Source organism: Cuculus canorus, chromosome 24 (assembly GCF_017976375.1).
Source record: "Cuculus canorus isolate bCucCan1 chromosome 24, bCucCan1.pri, whole genome shotgun sequence".
Classification (NCBI taxonomy): domain Eukaryota; kingdom Metazoa; phylum Chordata; class Aves; order Cuculiformes; family Cuculidae; genus Cuculus; species Cuculus canorus.
The window spans coordinates 7125900-7145368 of NC_071424.1; the positions used below are offsets into that span (position 1 = coordinate 7125900).

General features: G+C 42.1%; 1 protein-coding gene and 1 long non-coding RNA gene across 3 annotated transcripts in view; both read right to left on the bottom strand.

The window, feature by feature from the left end:
• Positions 1–19469, bottom strand: part of KDM5B (lysine demethylase 5B) — a 58824-nt gene that overhangs the window by 31065 nt on the left and 8290 nt on the right. For both annotated transcript variants that reach the window (XM_054087530.1, XM_054087529.1), the window contains exons 2-7: positions 14349–14426; positions 12944–13066; positions 11894–12064; positions 6050–6184; positions 2364–2457; positions 708–811 (exon numbers count right to left, since the gene is read on the bottom strand). In XM_054087530.1, coding sequence (XP_053943505.1) covers positions 708–811; positions 2364–2457; positions 6050–6184; positions 11894–12064; positions 12944–13066; positions 14349–14426 — 705 coding nt within the window. The remainder of the gene's footprint in view (positions 1–707; positions 812–2363; positions 2458–6049; positions 6185–11893; positions 12065–12943; positions 13067–14348; positions 14427–19469) is intronic.
• On the bottom strand, positions 17266–18133 carry LOC128854402 (uncharacterized). Its single transcript, XR_008453473.1, has 3 exons — positions 18012–18133; positions 17763–17857; positions 17266–17574 (listed from the first exon to the last, which is right to left on the bottom strand). It is a non-coding gene; the product is annotated as an uncharacterized LOC128854402 (long non-coding RNA).

Consider the following 19469-nt stretch of genomic DNA (forward strand, 5'->3'; position numbering starts at 1 on the left):
CCTCCTCATAAGGTTTTTTTGTTGGGAGATTGGGCAGGTCAGGCTTCTCGTATCTGCACATTTCATTCTCAGCTCTCTAGCTATAGGTGCGGATTAAACAAAGAACGTTCTGGGATTTAGGAAGGACCCAAATAGTGGCGTGGACAGGAAAAATCTCAGTATCATCTTCTCCAAAGTGAGATAAGCCACCATTGCTTCCCATTTGGGTTTTTTCTGGAGGAGGAGGGTGGTGTATAAAGAGTTGAAGCAGGAACAGGGTTGTTTTTAAGAAGCATTTGAACAACAAAGTCCCCAAGTTAGTGCTGAAATGGTGGAATAAGTGGCAGATCTGCAGGAGAGCTGGGTACCAAAGCTCCTGTTAAATTCCATAGGAGAGCACAGAGATCGGTTCACAGATGAACTGCTTCTACCTGGACTCTTTCAACATGCTTATTTGGAGACTGTACCTTGGAGACAGAAATCATGTTACTCAGTTATAGAGTGACATTTAACCATTTTGCTGGTTTTGGCTTTGTAAAGCTTCGTGCTGTTACAAGTGTGTATGTTCCAGCAGGCACAGGTTTGCTGTTTCAGCCACGGGGTTACATGAAGAATACAAGAGAGTCCATTGCATGCTATAACTGACATGAGATTTCACTATACACCCAAGAGAAGCCCAGAAACACCTACAATCAACCTGAAGCAGCAGGAAGACAGAGCATACTCACAGCATTAGTGGGCTTTTTAGATCGAGCTTTGGATTTGTCTTTCTCTGGCTCCCCAGTACGTTCTCTCTTCTCGGACAGTTTCACTGTGTTATGCATTTCCTTTTCTGGGGCAACAGAAAAGAAAGGAGGGCATTACAAAACGTTTTAATGCTTAGCATTACTTGTTATTATTTATTTGTTATTACTCGTTAGACTGCATCACCCCAAGTTATTTGTGAATTACTTGTTATCCTGCACACACACTTGTGTCAGTTTGCTCAAGGCAAGGCTGGAACCTCTGCGATGCCGACAGAAGCCGCTATGATCAGAAAGACCAAACATGGCATCACAAGCTAGCAATGACTACTGCACGCCACATTTTTTGAGTGGGTATTTTAAAACCCATTGAAATTAATTCCAATTAAATTATGAGTATCTTCAGAAGCTAAGATTTTGCTTCCATGAGATGTTAACAAGTGCAGTTGAATTACTCCAGCAATTTTACAGCAGCACAGCAATTTTACACAGCCACAGCTTACTACAATCATCTGCGCTTCAGAGTCTTGTAGCGATAGCTTTCACAAAAACATTATAGTCAAAGACAAGCTTGCAGGCAGAAGTGTCTGGAAAGCAGCAGGTTTCTGCATTCTCACACTCCTAACGAGTTTGGGCATGTCTCTACTCAAGTCTTCATTGCTGACACAGAAAAAAACTGACCTACACATGAGGAGTCACACAACAAGGGGGCAGTGAAGTTCTCAGCTTAAGTTACAAGTGAGCTAGAGACCTCTACCCCTGGACACAAGACAATCCAAAGTATTTCTTGGAGTCTGAGATGTTAGAGAGAAGAATGCCTACAACTACGAGAAATTAAGCATTAAAAAATTGTATAAAGCTTTTTCCTTCAGGGGGAAACCAGAAAACAGGTTCATGCCTAGACACTCCTGAACAAAACCATTATCAAATTACAAAAAGCCACAATCTATACAACTTCTTGGAAAAAAAAAGATTTTGAATGAACAAAATTGACAAACCGCCTCATTAATGTCAATTAATAAATAGTTGGAAATGATTCCAGTATTTGCTTTGCCAGATTATTTGTCAACAAGCTTATTCTTCTTTTTGATGGCATTAAACATTTCTTCAGGCTGGAATTATTTTTTAAGGACAGATAACAGACTTGGGATCATTGACAGAGCAATTTAAAAATCACATTATGGGAACTTTAGCATTAAGTTCACAACGTGCTGTCTTTTGCTTTCAGGAGTTTCAAATGCTTTCCTAAACATGTCTGAAATCGGATCCATTCTTAAGAGTTTCCTCTACTTAAGGCAATAAAGGATAAATGCTAGCTCTTTAATATACAAAATAATACTATGGCTCCAATCTCATTTCTGATTGCTCCACAAGAGGTCATGAAGTTAAAACAGAATTATTTTTTTTCAGCTGAAAATATCTTCTCCAAGGAAATTCAACCTCTTGCAAAACAAACAGATATTTAAGCCACAAAAGAACTTTTACACTAACTTCATTTTTAAATTGGAATTTAACAGGAGTATTTTATTAAATAGTTTGAATTATTCCAACTGCTGAATTTAACTCTAGTCTTTAAATAAGTTTGTACAAAGTAACAGAAACTGCATTCATTCTTTATTTCCCACCTGGCTTGCCACTCACCATTTTCACACTTTGGAGGTGCACATCCCATTCTACGTCTCAGATTGTGAGTTCTGGCTTCCGGAGCATCGGATTCAGTTTTAATATTAGTTGCCTTAAAAAAAAAAAAAAAAAAAAAAAAAAAAAAAAAAAAAAAAAGATAAATCTCAGTAGTACCCTTCGGTGGAACACTTTGGTTTTACACTGACCTTTGGGAAAACATTCCCCACCACCTAGAGTGGTGGCAGCTCGCCCAAGCAGGGGCTGACGGGTTTGGCCGTCACACACGATGCTATGGGGAAGATGCACAACCCGAGAGAGCCAGTCTGCACCCTCAGCCCATGCCCAGAGTTTCTCTGCCTCCGGAGGAGGGAAAAGCTGACTGCGCCCAACGCTCCAAGTCCTAAGAAGAGTGAGAGCCTGCTAAGAGCTAAATAATTCCTTGCAAGTCTCTACAGCTGAGGAACTATGGTGGCCGACCCTGCGAAGTTTTAAATACACAAGAGCTGGTAAAAGAACGGGGGGAAAAGACAATTTTGACTTCCAAATTCAAAACAATATTTCGATATCACATACAAATCCTAACCCTGCAAGGGGACTGCAAAGGTCCAGGGAATAAGATGCTGGGAGACACAAACACCTCACTCAGGCACCAGGGAGGTCTTACAACTTGTAACCTGGCTTGTTCTAGGAAACAGCCAGGCAGATGGAAGTCAGGTAGACTTTGAAGACTTCATTTAAACTATTTTATGCTTACAAACAAATAAATCTAGAAAGGCAGGCTGAATTCCTGAAATCCTTATATTAAATTATTTCAAAAGAGAGTTCAGAGTGAAATAACACAGGGAACAGCCTGGAGAGACTTGAAAGGAAATCCTACAAAAAGCCTGTGCCAAAACAACATCATGTTTTTAATTTGATTTCAGTGGATCTTGATAAGTAAAGGAGCAAGGAACTCTGGTCTGCCACAGACTTTCTCTTACTCTTGAGAAGCTCCATGCTCCCATCTCCAAAGTGAGGGACTGTCAATTGTGGAGACACATTTTTCCATTTAATACTTACATTTCTCCCCTGAAGATCTGAGACTGTGGGAGAACAATTCTCAAATCCTTCAGCATCTGGATGGGTTTCTCCAACACCATATTTTTTAGGCCCATTTAAAGCAAATGAGGTCATACAACCACTCTCTTGCTACTCACACAAGGCAACCCACTATCAACCGCTCCTTGAACCCCAAATAACAGGACTTGCTGACCCAGCTCCAATGCATGAATTCCAGCCTGAATGTGCTATCAGGTGTTCAGAGGAGGCAGTGATGTTGTGCTGCTGTTTGAGGCTGTTTCTAGATGGTGTTGGTGTTTTGATTTGGATTTTTACAGAGGTGGTTTTGCCACAATTTCCCCTTTACTTTGCGTCTTCTCTTTGTCCCAATTATTGTCGCCATGAAACTGGGCAGAGGTCCCACTGCTTAAGATGTGCAAAAAAATGCTGCTCACTTGAGTAATACTGATTCAGGATCCATCTGCACTGATCTTCAAACATTGCAGTAACAGATGTCCCATCTTCTGTACCTTTAACTTCTATGAGTTACAGCTGTGGTCTGTGCTGAAGCCTATATTTAGCATCACACGAGTAGCTCTTTTCTTATCATTGCATCTCACTTTCACTTCCACAGCATTGTTCCGGTCTTTTACAGTAATCTTTTCCATGTAAGGCATTCAAATCCTCTGCACTTCAGAATCAGCCGATCACTGTCAGTGCCCTTTTCTTTTGTAACTATGAACATTTTCTCCTAATTATTTACTCACCAGGCAGGAAAGGGCAACATGGAACTGAACACGCCTTATAACTGCAAACTACACTTATCCCACAGGTTGTACTCTTTGCTAACAAGAGTAACTTACAGCACTTTCCTGGAGTTCACTTGCTTTAAAAGGTTTGTAGATACCAAGCCTTGAAATGCAGGAATGTCAAACTGGTTAACATGAGAATGAACTGAGGTTTTACACTTTAAGACAAATGCTTGTGTATCCTGTTAGAGGAAAAACTCGAGGCATGTTGACCAAACATTACTACTTTGCGACCAGGTCAGCGAAAGATCAGCTGCGTGTAGTTTCAGTGTAGAATTAAATGGGTTTAATCAGCTCAGCTGACTTTGTGCTGAAATGAAACAGGAACACTCCTATTGATAAGTCAACTTCTGAGACTTATTGCCTCTAAAAACACAGCTCCTCAATAAGCGAGTCAGTCCACGCTGCCTAACTCTCTATGTTTCAGTTCTATTCCTAATCAAAAATGAGGTATGTGACATCAGCAGTGCTCACGGAAAGAGATGAGAGGGTAGCCCCGCATTTTGGACAAGCGTGAGCAGTTATTTCCACAGAAGTGATAAAAACCTGCACTCTTTGCTATTCAGTGTCACCTGATGCCACTGGCGGAGAAGCAGCTAGCATTTCAGGATACGTGCCCCACTGTCATCTTTGAAGGACAGCTGAGGACCAGCACCTTTCAGACACCAGCAGACACTTCAAATGGAAAGTTTCAGATCAAACAACTGAGGTTTTCTGAGAATCATAGATCTACTTGTAGCTGAGTGGAAAAGCTTTAGAAAACCTTAACTGCAACTAACTTAACTAAGAATAGTCATTGGCAGAATTTGCAACACCTTAGCTGTACTACTTGGAAGTAACAAAGACCAAGAGCAGAAAAATGGGGCTAATAGAGTGAAACAGATACAAATCTGGATTATAAACAGAGTCAATCGTGACCTCTCTAACTTGTGCTGTCACCACTACAGGTGTGTCTCCTGGCAATAAGCCTACCCCACTCTTCCCCTGCTCAAACAAAAGAAACAGTAAACTCCCTGACGGCAGGAACCACCGTCTGGAGAGACTCAAGTCACAGGATTAGTTTTCCAGCAATGGAGGAGACACGCCATGATCTCCTAAATACATCTTCCCAGGAGAGCTCTATGCAGATATAAACAATAAATTTTATTATGCTTATCCAAATAAATATTATTTCTTAAGCACATGTAAGATTAATCCTGTCTGATTGTACAAAGCCATCTTGACTTAATGTCATGCAATTTTTTTCTTATATTGCATGGTGAGAGCATCGCAAACCGATAGAACTCAGAGTAAAAAATTAAATACAACGCTAATGTTGTAACAAAAACCTTCTCTGCTCTAACATCTGGCTTCAACTCATGACACATTTACCTAAACCTCCCAGCCCACTTAAAGAACAACTACTGCTCACTGGCTCTGAGGAGACAGAGATTAAAGCTGTGAAAGACAAGATTAATTTTGAGAACTTATCACCTGTATTGTAACCTGAGCCCCGCATTATTTATAATCATGCTAAAAACATTATTACAGCATACACACTCATAACTAATGTGTAAGTAGAACAGCTTCAGCAGAAGAGCCTCTCAGAACTCCAAACTTCAGTGACACACATTTTGAATTATCACACAATCCCTTACCACACTGTTTACAATTTATGCATTCACAAGCATTCAGGTATGTTTAACAACGACAAAGAAAAAGCTAAGCCCCTGTGTACTATGCATGTATACTCAGTAATCTGATTGAAATGACATTTGTCCTGTAACTCAGGTAAAATCTGTTGTGCCACAGGGCTGGGCAAACCATCGCTGCACCCCAACGCCCTCCCCTATCAAGACAGATTCCAGATTCTCTCACCTCTGCTCTCAGGCGCTTTGCTCGACGAGCGGGTGGGCAGGTTTCAGAGGGCTGAACAGACTGTCTCTGCAGAATATCATGGGGCTTATATTCCTTGTCCTTTGTGTCACTGATGAGATCTGGTTTCTGCAAGCACTAGAGACACCAATTTGATTACTTATTTTCTGCCTCCACTTCTAATACAAACTTTTTGTAGAATAATGTCTTGAATAATGCAAAAGAATGCAGACAGGGCTTTAGTAATTACTGTGTTAATAAAACAGTATTTACAAAAATTAGAACATTACCTATTTGAACAAGTCACAAAATCACATTTCCTTGCCCTTTTACTGAATGCAGTATCACAATAAAGGATCTTAAATAAAGCTGAAGCCATCCTTTAAACATTAGGAGCACTGAACTCTATTACTCTATGGTAATACCAATTCTAGCAGGTGATGCCTCTGGAGACTGGAAACAGCTGTAGTGTCCTCAGGCTGCATTACTGTAACACTAACATACCAGGCAACATAAAAGTAGATCACAGCATATCACACATCCCCCCTTAACTGAAATACAATGTTGTCTGAAGACGCTATTTTCTTTATAGGCTTTGGAGAGAACAACTCTGCTGCATGAATTAAGGGCAGAAGGGAAGAAGAATATACAAGAAGATTTTTAGTTCTCTCAAGTTGCTGAATGAACACATTTAATCGCTGAAAACTGTGCTTACACTTGGCAAGAAAAACAATCATTAATGATAATCCCCAGTTTGTCAAACCACACAACATTCAGCAACAGCAGACAAAATATAACAGGTTTTAATGAGTAAACAACGGATCCTAAAGAAAGAGTCTTATGCTGTCAGAAAGCACTTCACATGAATTTCTGGATCCACATTTCCCAAGCTCTGTTAATCTGTTCCCACCACAAACATTTTCTCAGCAAGCGAAACAGGATGGGAACTGCCAGACTTTCAATAAAAAATAAAAAAAGATAGTCAGGAGGGGGTATGGAAAAGGAGATAAAAAGTGATATTTTAGAAGATGAGTCCATGCTGAAAGAAATACGTATGGAGCAAACAAGAAATATCAGTCAAGAAGAGCAGGATATCATTATATCAATCCGCAACCCTGCTCAAACGCACTCCACATTGCGGCTGACGCCTGTGAGCAGTAAGTCCTGGCAGGGGCTTGCAGCGGGGCTCGCTCCCGGGCTGCATACCCAGAGGCCTCCAAGCACTGCAGCCGGCTCTGCAAAAGAGCATCTTCCCCTAAAGCTCGTGCTAAAAGATGATGATGTGAACTGTCTCACATTAACACCAGTGTGAGAAAGTCAAACATAACAGTTTCTCAGGACAGAAAATGGACAAGCAGAAAAGGCAAGTGAGTAGGGAAACTATGGATATGAAAGAACAGAAAACCAAATAAGATTAACGCTAGCCAGAACATTGCCAAATTTAATGACTTCTGTAAAATCTGGTTCCTTCAATCATATCCTCATGTGAAAACCAAACTCTTCACTAAAAAAAAAAATTCTACTTCTGGCAACACAGGACACATGATGGTTGAAAGCAAGAATCTCAAAGGCAAACAGCTTTTCCTAAACAAAAGGGTAATGAAACCTTGAAAGAGAAAGACAACAAACAGCAAAACTTGCCTCACTTCAGAGGAGTGTCCAAGCAAAAAGGAATGCTGTTCACCAAAAAACGCCCATGAGACTTTTCCTAAATCCTGAGGTTTCAACAACTACGTAAGCAGAAACATTTCCCAGAGTCTCAGTAACCCAAAGCAGAAGTACGAAATGGCTGTTAATTAGCATTTTCAACTAACTGCACCTCAAAGAAGAGCCAGAAGTGTAAGTCCTGGGAATTCTTCTAACTAAATTTCTTGAAATTTAGAATTCCTCTGAATTCCTACTTTATTCCTTGACTGACCTGATCAGCTGCAAGCATGTGTCTTTAACACCATTAAGCTGCCATTTCTTCAGTCCTTTCCCCTCCCGACCAGCAGAGCCTTTTTGGGAAGGTTAAGCTTCTATCAATAATTTACCATAAGCTCATCCTACGTGCTGTGATACAGCCTGTGATCATGAGCTCACCATATTCTGAGAAGATGGTTGCACGGTGGCAAAGAGCAAATTCAAAGCCCATCAGTTGAAATCATTAAGGAGCGGTCCTTAGGCAGGCAAAGGACACAGCAGGACGATCACAAGGCCCCTAGCATGTCCAAAGATGGAAGAAAAATAGGGATACAATTAATGTCCCCCAGGTTTAGATTTCATGCAGTAGTAATTTACACATCAGCTAAGGGCTGGTCTACCCCTGCACTGCATCCACTTGAGGGCAAGAACCACCAAACTCCAGAGGTGCTTATTTTTCTCCAGCAACTATAAAGAGTCCTACAGGACTGTCTCACACATCTTTATTAGAGGCATACACATATAAATCTTTGGACATATAATCCCACTGAGGCCTGAGTTTGGAAAGACACCGGACCCAGAACCAGATGTATTCAAACAGGGCCCCACAAGACCATCCTAAGCCAGCAAACCCTTGCCGCGTTTCACATCATGCAAACGCCTGGGCGGTGCGTCACAGAAGATGCACCAACTCTGGACATCTCAGGTCGTGCAGAGGGACATTCAGCCCTTCAGACACACACGGCGACTCCACAGGATCAGATTGCAGCTACTATGGCTCAGAACATAATTGAGGCACTGGTCACATGAACCAATACACCAACAGCTCTACTGCAACTACTCCAGAGCCAAACACCCAAGACCTGTTGAGTCCAAACAAATTAAACAACCCCTGTGGAGAACCGCTTTGAGTATAGAATTTTTAAAAAGTTTTTGCTGTTTGACTGAAAAAGAGCTTTAAATAAAACCACACTATTTGTCCACCTCTGAACAGCTCCAGAAAGCTTCCTTATTTTAGTATGTGCACAGGAATATCTTCAGATGGGATATTTGTCAAAATAACTCCTGAAGTCAGTCAAACATACATCGAAGCCACAAAGAAACAATTAATGGCATACACAGATCTGGATGAGTTTTAGTAATCAGTGGAAACTACACCATTCCATGTTTCCGCAGAAAAATAAGTCAATGAATACTGTAAGTACTACCAATTAAAAAAAAAAAATTAAAGAATCAGTGAAAGCAAGCATAATCTTTAATGGATGATCATCCTGGCTGCAGGAAGAGTTTCCTTCACAAGGCTTGCTGAAGTATCGCAAGAAGGAACCACATATCTTAAACTGACAGCTGTCAAATCGAATAGCTACATCTTCTCCAAAAACAAGGATCACAGATGCTTTGATTCCCAGTAAAGCACAGACATACAATAAAACGGACACCTACACAAGCAGCATCTGGAAAAGCACCATTTACTGAGAACACATGGAGAAAAGCCAAAAAGAATCTCATCTGAGATTCTTTCTCAAAAATTGTATTGCAAAACAAACTCAGCTGGGAGACAACATTGTCAGGAATCAAAAAAAAAGTCAAAACTTGGAGAGAAAAGTGAGCTAAACCCAACATACTTCTGAAGATTCTCTCAGTTCATTGAAAATACACACCCCTGCCATGTATGGGAGGGGACTAAATTAACAACTAGGAAGGGGGAGTTAAAAAATGATGTTAATCATACCTACATAGTTCTTCCAGAGCTGCAACCCCTAAACACATCAGACTGGAACAAATATCAGGCATCCATCGCAAGAGAGTTTGGAAAGGCACATTTAAAAGGAATCGTGACCCCATTTGGGAACGCTTTTCTTCTCTGGAAGGGTCCACTGCTGAGAAAACATTGTTTGCAACCATCAGCACATGGGGAACTACTTTTCCAGGGAAGCGTGGTACCACGTATGGCATGAGGTTTTACAAGGATTAACAAGGCCAAATGCCGCGTCCTGCACTTGGGGCAGTGCTGTAGCACTCCATGCAGTGCTACAGACTAGAAGTCTGGCTAGAGAGCTGCCTGGAAGAGAAAGACCTGGGGGTGTTGGTTGACAGCGACTGAACGTGAGCCAGCAGTGTGCCCAGGTGGCCAAGAAGGCATCTTGGCTTGTATCAGAAACGGTGTGACCAGCAGGTCCAGGGAGGTTATTCTCCCTCTGTACTCGGCACTGGCGAGACCGCACCTTAAGTACTATGTTCAGTTCTGGACCCCTCACCACAAGAAGGATGTTGAGGCTCTGGAGCGTGTCCAGAGAAGAGCAATGAAGCTGGTGAGGGGGCTGGAGAACAAGTCTTACAAGGAGCGACTGAGAGAGCTGGGGTTGTTTAGCCTGGAGAAGAGAAGGCTGAGGGGAGACCTTACTGCTCTCTACAACTACCCGAAAGGAGGTTGTGGAGAGGAGGGAGCTGGGCTCTTGTCCCAGGTGACAGGACAAGGGTGAATGGCCTGAAGCTCCGCCAGGGGAGGGTCAGGCTGGACATCAGGAAAAAATTTTTCATGGAAGGAGTCATTGGGCACTGGAACAGGCTGCCCAGGGAGGGTGTTGAGTCACCTTCCCTGGAGGTGTTTAAAGGATGGGTGGATGAGGTGCTGAGGGGCATGGTTTAGCGATTGATAGGAACGGTTGGACTCGATAATCCAGTGGGTCCTTTCCAACCTGGTGATTCTATGATTCTATGTAGTAGCATGGTAACTGTTTTGTAATTTTAATTAGTCATTTCCCTGTGGGACTGCACCTGAAAATATGACAGTAAAGCGAGGTATCACAAAACCCCATCTGAAAAAGAAATGAGAATCCACCGTTTTCAGAACTAATAAAAATGCAAAGTGTTTGGGGTAAGACAAAACACTCTTGATACAGCAGTTTCCCTACAGCAATTCTCTTCAACCATATTTTGCTCTTTTGCTCCATTCATGAAACACTCAAATCTACACATGCTAAATTATTTTTTCTGAAGTGTTTGCAGAATATAGCTATTTTTTACTGAAAAGCGATCACCACTAGCTAGGTAAAAGCCTTCAATTCCAACCTTACTTGACGTATGTCAAATCCCTCCCTCAGTATAGTGCCTTCAGGTAAAAGGCTAGTGTCAATTTTTGTAGAGGGAGACATGCTCCTAAAAGGATTCGGGCTTTTATTGCTTAAAAAAGGTCAACACTCATCTCTCTGAAAAATCATCATGGCAAGTGTATTTCAAATAAACAGAAATGTTGGCAACTGCAGCCTATTTTGGTTTTCCAAAAAATGACTAGTGCTCTAAGAAGAAAAGCCCTATTCTTCATGAGAGATTACACGGCTTCCACTCTCAACCAACTTCAATTCTGCTTAAATGGCCAAATCCAAGCAGGAATGATGAAGATGTAAGATGGAAAGAAGTCAAAAGCCATACTCTTAACTCCACTGCAATGTCCATGAAGCATTCTTGAACATGGACACCCCCGGTGAATACGAGTTACTGCCACAAAGCAGCCAGTTTGATACGGCCCCCCAGTCCCTCTGTGTACAGCCGATATAGAACCACAGCACCCTCTCTCTATCAGCGTCCACCTGGGCCAGTAATGATCCGTAAAGCACTGGGGGTTTGCATTTGACAAAACTGCATTAAAGAAATCATTAAAGTCTGAGCGTCCGTTTTCATAAGGCTTCTGTAAACTGCAGAGAGAAAATACAAAAGGGTAGTACTCAAAGCACTCAGTAAGAATAATTCTAAATACATTACTTTTGATGAAGAGTTTGCCTATAGATTTCTAAATTTCTTGCATCAACACCACAAACTGCATCTCGCCACCTGCATACCATAAAGAATAAAATGCAGCCTGTGGGAATGTTGAATCGACAGAAAAAAACCACAACAGACTGGCTGCAAACTAACTGGACTTCAGTCATTGCCAGTACAGCTTACCAGCAGGCTAGCTCCAGACTGGAATAAGTTGTAAGGATAGAGAATGCGCTCGTAATGTGCACGGATGTGCGAACCCACAGCTTTGCCAGGAGCAAATCCCATCCTAGTGGCTATTTTGGTCCATTTTCTCTCCTTGCAAACTACATCAAATCCTCCTTCTTCTGCAACTAGCTAAAAAGTGAAAAAAAAGAAAAGAAAGATATATTTAATACTAAAATTACCAGCATTTAAGGAAAGCGCTCCTAATTTAAAAGAAAACAAAACACCACAATTGCTATTTTAAATCAGAAAAGCATAATTTTTTACAAAAAAACCCACAAGCCAAAACATGAAAGTTGTTTAAAAGCTATAACTGGAACAAGTAACCTATAACTACTCAGGAATCGTAAACTTGTTCAATCACTTTACAAACAACCCAGCACCTTTATTAAACAACCAAACAGCAACTCAGCCTGCTTCACAGAATCTGCCTGGCTGCAATTTGTCACGCCTCTACTTTGTATGCCAACATGACTTTCCAGCACAGCACGATCAGTTCTTCTCACCGGAAGAAGTATTGTGAAACAGGCTCAAAATCAAGCAAATAACAACTAAGCTAAAGAATCAGACAGAACCTACCTTTGCTATCCTGCCCCTCGCTATTGGAATACATAAACTTTTCCAGAAGTTTAACAAGCTTCATCCTAAAAGGAACTGGATTTTTTCTGCCATATTTCTAATGGAAAAATGTTTTTCTCACTTGCCGTCATTGTTCAGAAGCTTTCTCCAGTCAAGCCTGCTTATTCTTGACTGGTTTGTATCCAGGTTCAGCTTTAATGTAGAGCAGGAAATTTCATTTGATCTCCTAGCTCACACAAAAACTCACAATATTATATTTCTACTATTTTGTCACATTAGCTATGTCAAGTTAAACAAAATGACACTTTTGACTTTACTTTTGTCAGCTTGGGTATACCCCAAAACCTCCCCTGAACAACTGCAATACCATCCCAGAGAGTGAGACAACACAATATCTTTTCAGGAAGAGATTGCCCCTTGTAACAGTCTTACTCTATTAAGCTGAAATAAATCCAAGATCTTCCTCTCCACATGTGGAATTTTCAGCGTACATCCTTGAAGCTCCCAAAACTTTGCAATCTGGTCCAGAAAATTCAGCTTTACACGAGTCTGAGCCTGGGGAAAAAAAAATGAACTGGATACTAAATGCAGATTAAGCTTTTGTACCCAGTGTTTATAATGCTGCAGTCTCAGCAGCCTGCCTGGCTTTCTCCTCAGCAAGAGTTTCTTTGCATTTTCCCCTCTCGTCATATGCAGAAAAAGAAATTTCATACAGACACCACCAGTCTTTCTTCAAGTCACTTTTTCTAAATGCAGTAAAAGTGAACAGAAGCACTGAGAACAGACAAGCAATGAGTTTTACTGCTAACAACTACCTGCCCCAGCTGCATTGCAAGGATTTATGACGTTCATTACATTAATAAACGTAATAGTTGATTATAATTTGGTTTATTTGTAATACACCCAAAGAAACCCCAATCTTTATGGTTTATTACCAAATAAAATTTTAAATAAGGGTTTTCCTGTTTGCCCTTTTCACTCCCAATTGCACTTGTTTGATTTTTATGGATATACACAGGTCAGAGTGGCGAAAGCCAACTGGTCTGTTCTCACAGCAATTCCCACAGTGAGGTAACTGGGCTGTTACCATGTGAAAGAATAGGAGCTTAGACTTAAATGTTGATACACTTTCTTCTCATCACATTTGCTATTCTTAAAGCAAAAGATGGCCATGTCTATAGAGATGAGCTTGTTCTTAAACTCGAGAAGGCATCCAAAGCCAGTGTTCAAGCCCTTACCTTGGCACTTCACATAATCACAGCAGGACTTTAGAAAGCAAACATCGTGAGAAAAAACAGGCAGGCAAAGAGTCCCCGTCATTCCAATTTGCACCAGCAGCGAGCTAACCAGGACTCCTCACCACTCCCTTCTTGGCTGAATTCATGAAAGCAGTGAATGGAAGTGCTTGCGAACAGAAAATCTGCACCATCTGAATCCAGATTTTCTAACTGTTTCTTCCAAATGGCTTGTTATTTTTAAAGCACTCTGTAAATGTTTTCATCTCTTCTACTTTTAAAAGCTGCTGTATATGTGCAAAACAGACACAAATCTATGGCACCGGAGAGTTTAACAACTTATAAGTACCTCTGCATGGAAAAGGCCTGAATTATGTTCTTTTTTTTTTAACATTAACTTTACTTTTAACGCTTGGCATGTTTTTAACTAGATTCTGAAGCAGATGAATTTCTGGGCTAATTAGGAACTGATGTTCAGAGGTCCCGAGTGCTGTCTGCTCAAGTCAAGCACAGCTCATGGTCAACCCACGAGAAAACATCACCTCTCAAAAAAAATATCTGAACATTTCGGAGGAGCAGCAGTGTTTGGCTTTACAGTTTACCTCTAGTTCGTTGAGCCTCTGGATCCTTGGTGTAAAGTGAAGCTTATCGACATCACATGCAAATGGAGGCTGCCAGTCCTGGAAAAACAGAAGAGTTTATCAAAAGACCAGGAAAAAGAAGGAAACTTCCCTATATGACAAAGTCAACATAAGCCTGAAGCATGGAAGAGGTCTCCATGGTCTCCAAACACTCCTCAGCACTCATCTGTGCAGCATGTGCCCCTCCAGCAGAGGAGCCCAGTGCAGTGGCTGGAGGCAAGGGCTCTGTCCCAACATGCTGGCTACTGCACCCCACCGTGCTCTCAGCTCTCTGTCTCCAGAGCTCTTCACACTGAACAAGCATGGAAAGCAGGAAGAATGAGATACGCCAGGTGAGCTTCACTGTCTACTCCTTAAGTTATTTCATTATGGCTTTAAAATAAAACAGATAATGAAACCACAAAATAAATTTGGAACTTGGAACCTGTCCTCAAGGACAGCCTCCAGCTGCGCAACAAGTCAGTCTACCTCCTCCCACCCATGCTGAGCAGCCAGAGCTGCTACACAGACCACTCGCCCCACTCTCATACCAACCATCATCTCCCCAGCTCCGTTCCCAAATGTGGGAACCGTAGGGTGGCCACGGGCTGCCTGCCAGACAGCAGGAGGAGAAATCCCTGGAAGTGCTGCCACCATGCAGGACCATTCCATCCCCAGCACTTTAAATGAGAGTAACAGAAACTCCACTGTAGCTCTGAGACACGACATCGCTTATCTTAACAATTTCAGTTTTGTACCACACAAAACACATAACAAAGTGAACTTCCATAAACCATGATCCAAACAGTGATGCCTGCCTCGCTCGGGAAGGCTAATGTTTGATAGCAGAGACTTTAAATGCTCACAAAGGACAAATGCAGCAGTTAGTGCTCATAAATGCTGGGCTCCAAAAAACCAGCAGCTGCACAAACCACAGAAATAAAAGCTTCTTTTCTTAATTCCTTTCTGAAAATATTCAAGAACAGCTGGAATATGACCAATTAAAAAAAAAGATTATTATTACTTCAATAAAATACCTGGAACCGGTAGTGTTATTTATAAATACAACTATAAAGCAATGTTATCTTTTAGATCTCTGACGTCTATCATGTGCAACTGGTTTGGCAATATGCAGCTTCACTAAAGCAAATGAGATTTGATTTAAACTTGACAGTAATTTATTACATATAAAACTATCTTATTATCACTAATTACAGAACGAAGATAACACTCATGAGAGCTACTGATAACAGAGTAAGACAAGAGCTTTCTACTGGGAAGAACAATGCTTACCCAACGCCTGAAGATTGAAGCAGCTGAAGTCAGACCAGCACCATACACACCGTGTTTGTTATTTTAGCAGACATACTTAATATGAAAAGTAGTGACAAAAAACAACTATAAGGGATTTGCAATTATTTTACATTCAAACACCCAGGCTCAGTTCTACATTGTGACAACCCCACTCTGCCACTAAAGCAGCCCATGGCAGAAACTGGTATTTTCAGAACTAGAGAGGAGGGATGCGAGGTCACCGAGAGCGTGGAAAAGCTGAAGAGCTAAGAGGGACACCAATCCACATGTTTTATCAAACATACATTGACTAATCCAGACCTCTCAAGTCTTCTCAGATGACAGGGCAGTTTCAGCACATCAAAACTTGGCAAGGTTGACATTAAAATCTGAACTGGAAGGAGATCCAGATGATGAATGAAGAGGATGGTGAATCCTCAAACAGTGGGACATGCTTCTCAATAATTCTTCTTTTAACAGCAGGACTGAGGCTGGTGTCCAAAAGCACAATTCTCTTAAACAACAATATAAAATTAACCTTACGTTTTTGTTTGGCAGAATGCCAAATGTAATGAAAATAGAGTCAGGCAAAGAAAATGTTTGACATTCTTTTGCCATATTCTGATATCTGATTAATCACTCCTGGCCCCCAAACTGTAAAATAAGAAACACAACTGGGAACATTTAGGGCAAGATTTGAAGTGCTGTGCTTCAACACAACAAATCTGACTTTCAGGCTCAACCAATTAGTTACATCAACAGCATTCTGGTTTGGATCAGCCACAGGGTGGCCAGCAGGAGCAGGGAGGGACCGTCCCCCTGGTCTTAGTGCTGGTGAGGCCACACCTCCAATCCTGGGTTTGGTTTGGGGCCCCTCACTCCGAGAAGAACACTGAAGGGCTGGAGTGCATCCAGAGAAGGGAACGGAGCTGGGGAAGGGGCTGGAGAATAGGAGTTCTCAGTGTGGTTCGGGGATCTGGGGCTGTTTAGTCTGGAGAAGAGGAGGCTGAGGGGAGACCTCATCGCTCTCTGCAGCTCCCAGAAAGGAGGTTCTATGATCTCTTCTCTCAAGTAAGAAGTGACAGGACAAGAGGAAATGGCCTTAAGTTGCACCAGGGGAGGTTTGGATTGGCTATTAGAAAAGACTTTTTTACTGACAGTGTGGTGAAGCCCTGGCAGAGGCCGCCCAGAGCAGTAGTGGAGTCCCCATCCCTGGAGGGGTTCAAAAACCATGTGGCCATGGCATTTTGGGACATGGTTTAGTGCACACGGTGGGTTGGGCTGATGGGTGGACTGCAGGAGCTTAGAGGTCTTTTCCAACCTTAATGATTCTGTGACTCTATGATCATTAGTCACAAGTCTGGGATTTGCTCTGTTTGTGGACAGCGAGAGAAAGACAACAACAGGCACTAAAGTAGGTGAGGACACACACTTGGGACTCACTGGGGACAAGGCCGAAGGGAGAGCTGTACAATCCCAAGCACTTTGCTCAGGCTGAGAGAAGGAACGAAAGTAAAGAAGTGTGTGCTGCCTGCCTGGCTAAGCACAAAGCCAAGGCTGTCGCCAGGTAGGCCATGGATTAACCTAAAAAAGGATCCTGTAATAAGGATCTGTGAGGACAAGAAACAGGAATAAACGGAAGCAGAGCTCACACAGGCAACAACACTACCTCTGACACCGTTCATGAGCCCGATGCTGTGCTGCAGGGCTGTTGCTGGCAAGTAAGGTGCTGGCAGACCGTCAGTAAAGCTGGAGACGGGAGAGGAGGGCACAGGAAGCTCTCATGGTTGGGCCACACGTCCCCAGCACCATCTGCTGCTCTAGGAGATGCTCAGAGGAAAGCGTACATCCCACTGGGGTACAACAAGAGAGTAGGACTCCTACCTGTTCCTGGCGCTTCCAGCTCGGGTTCAGCCTTAAAGAAATAAAGATTCAGGGTTCCTCAGGACCAGTACAGACCCCAGAAAGACTGCGAGAGAGCAGCCTGTCCTCAGACAGGACAGAAGCAGCCTGTCCCCTCTGCTTAGGGAAGTAAATGAAGGCATTCATGTGCATGATCTTACATAAATACCTCACTCAACACACCATAATCCAACAACCTACCGCAGAATTAGCTGATTAGCTCAATCCACCTCCTCTTTCTTACTGACTGGTGTACATTTTCGGAAATTCTTTTCTTTTGGCCAAAGATGCTTGCTCTGGGAAAGCACAAGTTATCTCCTTCACTGGACAAAGCAACACTACTCCAGACAACACAAGCTTCTGTAACTGGCTTTTTTTACATCTCACAGTTTAAGTTTAAAGATCCTGAATGAACAATACACACACCAGAACACCTTGACAGTACGTCACCTGTTTTACAAAGAGCAGCTCTGGAAACTCCATTTATTCCACACAGGACTTCAGGGGACAGCTTTCCAGTCTAACAGGCAGATGAGTCCATCAACTAGAAACTGAAGTCAGGCCGTCCTGACTATCACTGGCTCCTCCTAAAGCCACAAACAGTTCATTTTGGAGCACCTGAACTACTCAAAGTTGACATAACCAATGATGTTATAATAATAACAACCAATAATCTTTATTGTCTTATATTCCAGGCTATGGCAAGTTCCTGAATTCTTAAACAAGATGCTTCAACTCTTCTTCAATATTATTTACTCAACAAAAAGCTTGCCTACTTCTTGAAGCACAACTTGGCAAGACACATGAGATGTTTATTAAAAGGAGTATTAAGAGATGGGTGCTTTTTGAAAGAAATGCCTTTATGCACCTTGGAGAGGCAGCAGCACCACAAGAGGGAGCTTTCTGTGGCCAGGCTAATTCTGCCAGTCTGTGGATCTGCACAGAGGCTCCTCTGTGCAAGAGCAGAGCACACACAGAACAACCCTACAGGCCCGCTTCCCTTACGTTTGTGGCTGGGACACGGGAAAGACGCGCTATTGCTATCCTGAGCACACTGGGAAGGGCCTCAAAAGCAACTGGGCTGGATTTCCCCTTTCTCTTAAGGAAAAAAAAAAAACCCAAACCCAAACCACCCCACAAGTTCAAAAAGATCAACTGAAGTTTCTTTCAACAATCCCACTAAACACCAAAATTAAGGATATGTGAATAGCAAGAAAACCTGAATTTCCTAAAAAATTAGGAATTTCTACACTGCCAGGACTCTTCACCTGAAATGACTTTGCTGCTTTCCATTGCCTGTGCAGGATCGCTAGAAGCCTACAAGCGACACAAAACCCATTTGCCTACGTTAGCATGTGTTTGTTGAGCAGACCAGCAGAACAAGCCTGAGCACCAACGAGACCAACATCAAAATGTCAAACTTTTACTGTAAACTCTACAGGCACATTAACATTTCAAGCAGGAATGCAAGCTACAAACATTCAGAAGAAGCATTTCTCTATTATTTCCCTATTCCTCCTTCCAGAGTGTCTGTTACAGTTCATATAACTTCAGCTGGTAAACCAGGCATCACATCCCAACTCACTCTAATTACAACTCAACCACTCCCACCCCCGTGAATTCAAGTGAACAAGAAATTACCACTGTCACTGGTAAGCTGCTCTACAAGTTAGTTAGCTTCAACATCTCATTTTTAAGCAAATACCTTGTTTGCTTACTGCCCAGGAAGCTATGCATGAACACTCCGTGGGAGTGATGTTTCAAGACGTTTCAATAAACAAATACCTTCTTTCTTCTCTTCACAGGACCAGCTTTCCAACCCTGCAAATCAAGATTTACCTTGCGTTTTTTTTTCTGAAAAATCTCCTTATTTTTTCAACATCTTTTGAGAACTGGAAGTGGCATTTT